The 11508-nt window shown below is 41.8% G+C and overlaps 1 protein-coding gene across 2 annotated transcripts; it reads right to left on the reverse strand.

Moving 5' to 3' along the window:
• Positions 1–1264: 1264 nt before the first annotated feature.
• BIRC2 (baculoviral IAP repeat containing 2) lies at positions 1265–11425 on the reverse strand. 2 transcript variants are annotated; one of them, XM_085216299.1, is made up of 9 exons: positions 11278–11425; positions 8543–10558; positions 8337–8436; positions 7086–7164; positions 6337–6382; positions 5267–5509; positions 3867–4121; positions 3704–3745; positions 1265–2878 (listed from the first exon to the last, which is right to left on the reverse strand). In XM_085216299.1, the coding sequence occupies exons 2-9, from the start codon at positions 9414–9416 to the stop codon at positions 2685–2687; spliced, it is 1833 nt and encodes a 610-aa protein (XP_085072425.1). In that variant the 5' UTR covers positions 9417–10558; positions 11278–11425; the 3' UTR covers positions 1265–2684. The 2 variants fall into 2 exon arrangements, with proteins under 2 accessions (XP_085072425.1, XP_085072424.1); XM_085216298.1 differs by having other exon boundaries at positions 11258–11418.
• Positions 11426–11508: the final 83 nt, after the last annotated feature.

An 11508-nucleotide genomic window follows, 5' to 3' on the forward strand; every position in this document is an offset into this window, starting at 1 on the left:
ACCCAGCACTTGGTCTTGTTCAACTACATCCCACTGGCCCCAGCCCATCAGTCCAGCCTGTCTCCAGGTACCCTCAGAAGGGTGTGGCTGCAGTTTTGCTAGAAATACAACATACAGTTCAGTCTATGCAGGAACCCAGCAGGCAGATTGCCCTAGCAGACAGGTAGTTAAACCAGGAGACCCAGAGGTCTCCTTGAAAGACTCAGACAAGGGTGCTTTTGCTTATCTACTGTTCAGATGTACAACAGGAAAGATATATACAAACACCACCCATGTAACATCTTCATGCATGAATGGCAATTTGCTAGGAACAAGCATTTCCCTGCAGATCTTGCTTTAAACAGCAAGCAGCCACTTCACTGTCATCAAATCACAATAACCAGACACAAGCTGCACAGCCTTTGCTACCTTCATGTATGTGGAGTGCCTTTTTTTTTTTAAAAAAAAAAAAAAACAAAACAAAAGATGTGTACACATAAGATCTACAGATGAAGCTATAGGAGCCAGTTACACCTCTACACCTTGCCACCATCCTGGAACTTTAGAAACAGCATTTTCATATCACACAGAACAAAAGACACTAAAGTATTGTTATACACAGGTGTGAAGATTAAGAAGCTTACAAACACTTCAACATTAACATGGAACTTGGAAAGATGTAGTCTGACAAATGATCAACACTGCAGGATTTGATAGTTATCCCAGCATATTCTTCCCCTAAAATCTGATGTTAAGTCCTTGAAAAATATCCATGAATACTTTCCCCCCCATAGAGGTGAGCATCTACTGTGCCAGCCCAGGGATACAGAGCAGAAAAAGGTAAAGAGCCAACAGTTAAAGGAGTCATGGGATTACCAGCTTACAAAACAATCCCAAGACTTCCAAGGAGGCTGAGAGATCTTACTATTAAAATTGCACAATCACTGTAAACTTTTAAATACAGCATTTACATTTTAATTTGTCAACATTAAGGTTATACTGCTACACAGCTAGTTTTCATTTAATCTCTAAGGTCTTTAGAACCATTCCTGGTCACAGTTTCTATTCTTTGGGGAAAAAAAAAAGAAAAAAGACAGAAGGAAGTACTAGATGCTGATTTATTAAACTAACAATAGTAATAGTGTTAGAAGTCTAAATCCCCTATTTTGGCAGAGTGAAACACCAAAGACCACAGAACTGAAAAAAGGCCAGACTTCTGATGGAAAAGTTTAGCGACCACAGCCTACAGAGAAAAGCCAACAACGGGAACAGAATAAACAAGCACTTATTTGCTAAGTAAAAATATTTTAATTCTTCATATAAACTGTTATTAATATACATTTCACAAATATCTAAACATAATCAAAAACTTTAGAAAGTCTTGCTTTTCCTGCAACAGTTAGCCTATTTTCTCCCCCCGTCAACAAGAAAAACAAAACAGAACAAGAACAGTAGCTGAAATTCACTGCCAAAGACCATCCTTCTGAATTGTTTCTTCACATCCTGTACTGACTTTACATGGGAAGATGCCAGAGGCAGAGGGTGATTGCAGGGACGGCCTCTGTGAGAAGAGACCACAGGCTGACAGACTTAACTAGTTCCAACAGGGACTGATGGCTGGCCAAAAACAATCCAGGGAGCAATGCTGGTTACATCTGATAGCAGACTTAAGAAAGAGTAAACACCTCTAGACAAATGGCTGGGAGAGACAAGGGAGAAAAATGAGTGAAATAGCCCTGCAGCCACCGAGGTCAATGCAGGAGGGGGGCAAGAGGAGCTCCTGGCACCAGAGCAGACTGCCCTGACCATGGTGGAGCAGGCTGTCCCCCTGTAGCCCATAGAGTCTAAAGCAAGCAGACACCCAACCTACAGCTTACAGAGGATGCTCTGCCAGCAGGTGGATATGAAGCTTCCGCAGAAGCAGGCTCCTACCAGGAACTGTGGCTCTGGAGAGCAACCCTCATAGAGCAGGCTTTCTGGCAGGGACTGCACACATGGGGCAAAACCACAACTGAGCAGTCTGTTCCTGTAAGAGCAGTTCTATACTTGAGTCTTCAGAAGCAGCAGGCATGAATAAAAACCACATTCTGGGCAGGGAGGGGGCAGAAGAGTTAGGAGTAAAGCTGAGCCTAAGAAGGCAGCAGAGGTGGGGGGGAAAGGTGGTCTGTTCTAGTAATAGTAGGATAGTGAGAACTAACTAGCAGTAAATTAAATTCACCTTCACCCCATCAAGTCTATTTCGTCTATGACACTGATTCTTGAGCCATCCCCCATCCATTATCTTGACCCACGTGCTTTTCTATCTTATCTTCTTGCCCCACCTTGTTAAGAAGTGAGAGGGCAAGGTTAGCCCACCAGACATCAAGGAATAAATGCATGATGAAGAGTTATGCAAAGCTCCATTTGAGAAACTTGACCAGAGGGGTTTTGTTTTATTATTCAGATAACAGCATACTAATGGAAGTACTTTCCTTAGAAAGGAAACATTATCTTAGTACCGAGTTAGTGTTATAAATAGTAATTTTCTTTGGCAAGCAAGACCCAAAATATTCATTATGTTGATATACCCCACAGTTACACAACTGTGTTAGGTAGCTGATTAATCATCTTCTGTAACACAATTTTCCCATTCTGAAGACATTGCTGGTTTGAGCATGAATGTTTCTGTCATTTGTTGAGCAAAGATATTTTGCAAGTTCCCCTCCTTACGAAAGAAATGTACGAACTGTACCCTTTATTGTTCCCCTGCAAATAGGGCATTTTCTAAGGGATGGTGCACATTCTTTGCATACCACTAAGTGCCCACATGGAATAAAAACAATAGAAACTTCTTTGTCCATGCAAACTTTACACGTTCTTTCTTCTTGCAATCTCCTTAGTTGTTCTTCCATAGGTAAACCTGGGGAAAAAATAAAAAAATAAAAAAATGAACTGTTAAAAAGCTTAGAAAGTAGGGAAATAAAGAGTGAAATGGAATGTGACCATCTGTATTCATTAAATATAGATGGCAAACATACTTATGGAAAGAAGCACATCTCAGCTCAGAAATTGGTGTGCAAGGAAACAGCTAGTCTGTACTTTCCATTTCTGTAATACAACAAACAGCTCAGGGATTGCAATCAGCTCTAGTTCTTGAGCCTTTTGTTTGTATTTTAGCATATGCTGTACTCCTCGTGTTTCGATATTAGAGGCATAGCGTACAGTGACTGGTGGAAGTGAACTACATTCAGGCTTGAATACTTTAATGCAGTCTGTTAACATATTAAATTTCATAAACATCTGAACTATGGGAGTAAGAACTAGTGCAAACTAACTCATGTCTGATGAATTCTTCTATCCAGCTGTTGGCCAAACTAGATCTTAGGACAGCTATAAACCAGTTTGAAAAAGTAGAAATCGTATCTGCTGTGAAATGCTAACCTACTGTTCATTGCCCAGTTTCAACCACATGCCTAAATGAGAGTTTGTACCAGGCTCAAGTCCAGCATGTGCCGGAACTCTCAAGCTCCAGAAAACTCTACCTAGTGAAAAAGCACAATGTATAGCTTAAGGCAGACAGACTAGCTTACACTTAACTTTCAGATAAACATACCTTACTAAAGCAAATCAGGGAGAGGGTACAGAATAAAACCCATTTCTTAAACAAAGTTCTTCTCTTTTGAGGATGTTAACTATGTGTCCCACAATACCCTTCAAATTAAGAAAACAGAATTTAAGATAATACCTGATACATCTTCTGTGGGAACATACTTCATGCTTTTCTCCACTGAAATAAGAGGAAAACATTCAAGTTATTTCTCTATATTCCAACAGCATGTGACTTTTATACAGCTTTGATTAGCCTCTGATAAACTGACAATTGTTAAGAAAAAAAAAAAAAGACATACCAAATAAGTCTTTGTAAAGTACAGGGTCACAATCTTTTAGACAGTTTCTGAATATGCTGGCTGCTGCATTGCCTTTCACTAGAACTGTATCGATCAGTTCCCTTGCTTGCAGTGGTGTCTGAGTCTTCTGCTTAATGACATCATGCTCAAGTTCTGTTATCACTTTAGATGAAAGTAAACTCCCAAGGATTGGAAGTACAGAGGTTAAACGCTGGAATAAAGCCATCCGATTCTTCCGGATTAAGGACAAGTCATCTGGAATACAGAAAGGATTACATGTTTGTTAGGCATACAGTACTCCAAGGTGCATTTTAAATGAACGCATTCGTTCAACTCTATTCAAAATATTCACTTACTACAGATCATCAAAAAAAAAAAAAAAGACCTCAATATTTTAGCAGTGTTCATACACACAATACGTTTAAGAAAGCCAAAAATAGTGTTGACACTTTTTATACTAAGGAAACCTCCTGCTCCTACTGCTGGATGAAAGCGTTCCAGGGTATCCTATCTAATTTCACAGTAGCAAGAATCATCCTCTGCATAACACCAATGCTGAGAACTGATATGCTGACATGTAGATGGGATCAATCTTTCCTAAGAGTTACCCAACAGAATTATGTGCAGGAAAATGAGAAGCATAGCACAACAAGACTCGAGAATTTTGTTTTTTAAATAGTCATACAAATATACAATTGATTAAAAAAAAAACCATGTAATTCCCATAAAGATTCAATGGCTGAAGCCATCTCTGCTTGCGACAGAATACACAAGCAGGCAAGAAGCCAATTCAACTTTCAATTGAGAGATTTACTTTACTGCTTCACAGACTCTAAAATAGCAGGAGGTTTTTGCTTCAAAAAATTACATAGTCTAGAAACAGCAGCAAATGTCAAAGGTGCATCAAATAAGCATTGTTAATAGCTGACATACCCGGCTGAGTCAGACACAAAGTCTGACAAAAAAGCCTTGACCTCTGACAATCCTACAGGATTTAAATTAGTAAGACTTTATGTCCTCTTCTAAGAGGTGGCTATGTTGACTCACTAATAGAAAGCAGACAAATTTGGAAGGAGACAAAGAAAAAGTCTTGAAGTATTTTGCTTAAATTTGATTAATGGCAATATAAGAGCACAAATTCGTTAAAATATGGCTTTCCTCCTGTGGAGAGAATAAGGCAATTCTAAACTCTGACTACTTGTACAAACCATGCTCCTGGAAAGGAAAGAATTGAGACTTCTAATTCTATACAGACAGTCAAACAATACTTTTACAGAAGTTGATTCTAATAGCAAGTTAAATTAAATTACTTTGTGAATAAAAACAACTAGAAAAGCCAGGCCTGAAAGCTGAACAATGCAAACACCTTATGCTTTCATTTCTATTTACTCTACACATACCTGATGCCACTTCTTCAAACTGTCTCTCTTTTTCTTCCTCCCTCTTCTCATCTTCAGCAGTGAGCAGATCAGACACAAGATCATTAACAGTCTTGTAGTTTTCTTCAGTGGCCAGGATTTTACTTTGCACTGTTTGCTTTACTAGACGCCTACTGAATCCCATTTCCAAGGCAGCTTTAACTACAGGAGTATTCATCATGATTGCATCTTCTGAAGGGCTCTCTCCAGGTTCAAAATGAATAACTAATTGAACAGAAGTCAATGTTTATCAAAAACAGAGTACTCCTACAAGTCATCAACATTACCTACATGCAAAACTTAAATATTATAAAAGCTAATATCTTCAGTGGTTAGGCTTTTTCAAAGGCATTTTAGCAATTAGTTTTAAAAACTAAAACAAATTATTTAGATTCAGTTGTACTGAATCCATGATCAACTTTGATCCACATCAAGTCTTCACTAAATTATCTAAGATAGTTCAGAGAAAGCACATAAAATCCCACTGTGACTTAGGATTTTTTGTGTGCATGTTGGTTTGCAGAGCTTTTTATGCTTAGTTATTTCTTACTTCAGCCTTGAGAAGCTAGAAACTCTAAATTCAGAGACCAATTCTTTGCGGTACATGCTATTTCAGCTCTCGACAAATATTTTCCATTGAACTAACTGAGCACCAGGCACGTGGGACTGAGTCTTTGTCCTTAACCAACAGGAACTACAGCATTATCTCCTACTCACCGTAACTGGAGTTCCATTCACAATGGAACTTAAAGGCTTCACTTTATCAGCTTCCCCTACCCTTTTCCTGATCACTGCTGCCCAGTTCCCTTTCTAAGCAGCTACATGCCTAAAAATGGAATTGCACAACCTCATGACAACCTCATGTCACCCAAAACTGCTCCACCAAGTTCCAATCTCTAGAAGTAGCTTCTCTGAAGTCATATAGACAACTGTAACATTGCTGTTCCCAAGCAAGTCTAAGAATTGCTAAACAAATTAGTTTCAGAGATCCAGTCATCAAGTACACAAAGTGCTGAGGAACTCTGATAATGTGCTTTCCATGTTATACATACTTGGATCCATGTTTTCATCTACGGGTGTGTCAGAAGTTGACAGGAGCTGTGGAACACAATGAAATTATATTACTATCCAAGCACTGCTTATCCCTCTATGTACCACAGCAGCATAGTAGTCTCTCAGTCATGCTAAGCTTTCTAACTGAATGGTACCCATTAAGGATTTGACACATGGTTACATAAGCCTGACTTTATAGATAACCAATACAAAATTAGTACTGACCACTTCTGTGAAGAGCTCAGCTTATTCTCATTAGAAAACCTGTAGACGAAAGTAACTCGTGTGTGAGGAGTAGCACAGACTATTAGAATTGCCCGTGACCAGTTTCTCAAACAGCAGCTGCTGATTTGCATTATTCACCAGAACTTGCATAATCAGAACTTCCTTCTCCTGACACTGAGGTTCAAAGGATCAAATTGCCTCCTAACGAGTAACAAAGGATTGCCTGTAAACGACTGAGTGTTGTAACCTTGGAATTACTACAATAACATTATACCACCTACTTTTTAATTTCCCGTGACACTCCTTATGTGAGTAACCCTGTACAGGGTAAGCTCTAATCACTCAGTCCCACTACCCATGGCTCAGCACTAATTTTGTTGTTTTGTACTCATAAAGAGCATTTACCATGTTGTAAACCTAGTCGAAATATATCTAGAAGGCAGCAGGAGGTACTGGACCCTCCAGAAGAGTACAGCATTATTCAGCAAGGGAAAAAGCAAAGTTACAGAACTGTAAGGTTTACCTGTTCGAGAAGATGAGGAAACCTGGCCTGAACTTGACTTACAAACTCTCCTCCTTTCACACGAAGCAGATACTCACACCTGAAACATTGGGCAAAAACATAATTTATTACATTTCCCAATGGGAACAACAAAAAAATAAAAATGCAGAAGAATGAAACTACCTACAACAGCACAGCATAAATTAAATGCATGTTTCTCTTCCTTGTCATTGGGTGAAGAGTCCTCTAAACTGTAAGCTTGATATAGCCTAGTATCTGGTCACACTTTGATAAAGCTTTTCCATTATGTTCAGCAGCCAGTAGGATTAGGCATATAAATACAGCAGCTCTGTGTGTGCTACTACTTTTAGTCAAAATGGCACTTCATGAGATATGACAGCACGTCAGTACCATTACAAATGCAGTGATAAACTGTTTCTAACCACATCTCATTGTTTTTATCTCCTACTCAAATCATTCAGAAATTGAGAAAACTCAACTCCACTATCAAAGCCAGATCTGCTTCAAGAATTCAGAGTTTTATCTCTTCTTAAATACAGAAACAAAAGGCGTCTCTTTATACATGCATCCTGTAGTCCAACAGGAGCAGGTAAATTGCCTATGAAAGATTAGCTGAGATCTACAGTGTAAAGATTTACTATTAGCTGCACTAAATTTCAGGAAAGCTACTTCTGTCATTAACGGACGTAGAAATTTCCACAGGTACAGGCATCAACTGAGTATGCAACTGCTTCTTAATTGCAGGGAATGTATTCAGAAGTTATTTTTATCATTTTTTCAATAAAGATATATTCACAGCCACTGAAATCTTCACAGTCCTTTCCATACCTAGGAGACTAAACAACTTGCTGAAAGGCAGGTTCAAGAGCATTCAAGACATGTACAGAACTAGACCAAAGTACAAAGTCCTCTCCACCTCACTTCTCAGCAGCTCTTCTCAGCCTGCTTTCTGACTGCTTCCCTTACCTAAGGTGTTCTCATTAACAAAGCAGCATCACTTGCTAGCAGTGATTTGGGGATGCATACAGTTTTCAGTCATGAAGCGGAAAGCATTCAATATCATGCTTCAAGAAGTGATTCAAACCCACTTTAGCACATCAAGAATTTTTGCATGAAATATAACCAAGTGATAATCTGTACACCATATGGTAAAAATAAATACGTTTGGTGTCATACATAACTGCCAGAATTAAAACTATTTTAACAGTAAGGATGTGAACCAGTTGTAATAAAAAATATGCAAGTTATTACCTTGGAAACCACTTTGCATGCTCAATCCATGGATCATCTCCAGATTCCCAGCACCTTAACCCACCATCACAGCAAAAACACTTGACATCATCGTTGCGGCCTTTAAAACACAAGGTGAAATATCTAGCAACCATTTACACAACTTACATTAAGGTAAATGTTGATGTAGCAATACGAATGACATCAGAGACATCAGGTTTTCTTACCTACATAGTAAAAACCAGCATCTGCAAGCTGTTCAGGCTGAACGGGAATCCGAGTTGGCCAGTTAATGAATGTTTTAACACGGGCTTCATGGGTTTGCATGGTCACATTGGAAACATTGAAACTCGGTTGGTCTCGCATGAGGTTTTCCACAAAGGGGCAGTTAGGAAAGTGCCTCCGATGCTCTGACATGGCATTATCTTTTGGCTCCCAGTTACTCAACTGACCACCACAGGTGAAACATGCAACTTTGTCTGCTATCCCCAGGTAATAAAGTCCAGCTTTTGCCAGATCGGTGGGCGAGAGAAACATCAGGGGCCACGTATGGAAAGTGCGCAGCCTAGCTTCTTCTGTACTCATGGAAGGGTTGTGAAGCTTAGATCTTAAGTGTGAGAGGTCTTCGGCAGCCCTAGTAGTTATTGGGTCTTGAGGAAAACTGGAAAAAGAGCCACTGAAATAGCTAACTTGTTCAAAGCTTGGAGAAAGTGTCATGGAACGTAGAGATGGTGAGAGATTGCTTGTGACCAGAGGAGAAAAGGCAGAATGAGTGGACAGTCCAAGGTTGTTAAGTGACAGCATGTTTTGAACAAAACTGCAGCTAGGATACACCTGTTTATGCTTCTCCATAGCATTATCTCCTGGCTGCCAGTTGTCCAACACTAAGCCACAACTGAAGCATTTAACTTTATCTTGGACACCAGTGTAATAAAACCCAGCCCGGGCAAGCCTTCGTTCTGACACCGGCACATTAACAGGAAAAGTAGAAAACGTTGACATTCTGTAGAGCTCACAAGATAAGTCGTACTTCAGTTCTCCAGACTGCGTGTTCTGCTTCATCACACTTGCCAACAAAGGGCTACTATCCATTATGTTCATAATGAACTGTTGTTGGAAAAAATGGGACAAGTCTTCCTCTGGGAGGTAGTTGTGTGCACTAAAGGCAATTCTGAATAACCCTTGCCTGTACAAGTTAAGAACCTGGAAATGAAATATTTACGTGTAACTTCGAATGCATATATGAATAGAAACAGACATGTGACTATCAGGCTTAAAACATTTGCCAAGTTCTCATACTTGTGTCTGCACAACTGCTTTCTGTGCAAAAGCTGATCCATCCCATTGACAAATACAGGTATGTCAAAGAGGACTTTCCCTTGTGCTACGCAGTCACATCATGTGCTTTCCCTGTGCTGTGCGTGTGGGAGAGCAGTACTGACCAGTCAGGCAGGTGGGGTTGGGGCCCTAAGGGGAAAGCCTCAAATGGGTTTATCAAAATCCTTTTGTTAATAAAGAAACTAAAATGGTGGGTGGAGGACACACTGTATTTCCCAGTTTAAAATACTGCCAAGTGATTTAAAAACTATTTCACCCTAGGCAGCTGATCAACAATACACACTAAATTTCAGTTTACAAATCTCATGAGGAATTTCAAAAGAGCCCCTGAACTGATGTCACTGAATTGATCTAGTCTATTTGCTACTGCTGAACTGCCAAAAATACCCTTGACACATGAATATTGTTGTAAGAACTGCTAAGACTTCAGAAGTCAGTTTACACTCAACTTCACTTATATTAAGCTCAGCTACGAGATGTAATAAATCCTACACACTGCCTCTGACAAGGATGAGCTGTCTTAACTAACGAGCCTGGAACAGCCCCAGGCTCTTCTATCTATAACAGCACAGAATGAACAGTGTTTCAGTTTTAACCTGGTGCCTTAGTTACAAATATGCAGTTATCACCTTTCACATAAATAAATTGCTTTGTGTTGGGACATAACAACACCTTATAGTGATAAATTAAGGTTTTTCTGTATGCCATATTTATAAAGCAAACAGAACCCTTGGGTAAAAGGAGAAAACAGCCTTAGTTTCTTTATTTGTGCACAGAACTACCTCCCAGAGTCCAGACTTAAGTCCCGTTTGAGGTGCCTACGCCTCCATACTGGTACTGACTGCTCACAAGGAAAAACTGTAAATGTTTATAATTTCAATCAATGCTTTTGTGTGGAACGAACCCTGTGAAGGAAAAAAAGAGAGGAGCGTTTCAAAATACACGAAACGACGTGCGCGCAACAGCGAGATAAGCAGAAGCTACAAATAGAAGCGCTAAAACTGCAGAACAAGCTTCTCGGAAACAGCAGCTCGTTCCCTTCAGGATTCGCGCTGTAACACAGCCGGCCCTCGCCCGGTTCCCCCACAGCCGCAGGAGCGCCCTGTGCGCGCACAGCGCTGCGGGCGGGCGGATGGAGCCGGCAGCCCGGCACCCGCTGCGCAACTGCGGGAACATCGCGTACTGAGGAAGGCACTGCCGTTCAGACGGCCTTAAGCCTAAACGACCTCAAGCAACGGGGATTCGATTTTATTACACCGCCAGATTAACACCTCCAGAGCCCCTCGTGTGGTTAGACCCAACAAGCTCTGCAGGAAAGCGTCACAAGGGCGGACGCATACGCCGACACAATCCAAAAAAACCCCTCCGGGAGCGGTGGGCCGCTGCTTCCCTGCCGCCTCCGTTCTACGTGCGGCCACGGCTCGCCGCTGAGCTCCCGTGACAGCGAGCCGCCAAGCGCGGCGGAGCTCGGTCGCTCCCCGCCTAGCTAAGGCCGGCTCCAGCGGCAGAAGCGGCGCAGCCCGCGCGGACCCGACAGCCGCCCCGCGGCCGCACGCTCCCGTCGCCCCACCCCGCTCACCCCCACCCCGACGCCGCGGCCTCACCGGGACTTCCCCCGACTCACAGCCTTCCCTCGCGGCTTCTGCTGGCTGCTCCCGGCAGACGGCTCGGCCGCGCTCTATATGCGCTGAGGAGCGGCCCCCGGCCCGGGGAACTCCGTGGGAGCGTCAGGGCCGGGAAGCCGCCGGAAAGCCCCAGCGGCGCGCTGCGCCGCGCATGCGCCGCACGACGAGAGGGCGGTGCCTCCGTTCCGTCCCGGCCGTGGCGGCGGCGTATGGCCTCGAGGTTCCCCCCG

Source organism: Meleagris gallopavo, chromosome 1, assembly GCF_905368555.1.
Source record: "Meleagris gallopavo chromosome 1, MGAL_WU_HG_1.1, whole genome shotgun sequence".
Taxonomy (NCBI): Eukaryota; Metazoa; Chordata; class Aves; order Galliformes; family Phasianidae; genus Meleagris; species Meleagris gallopavo.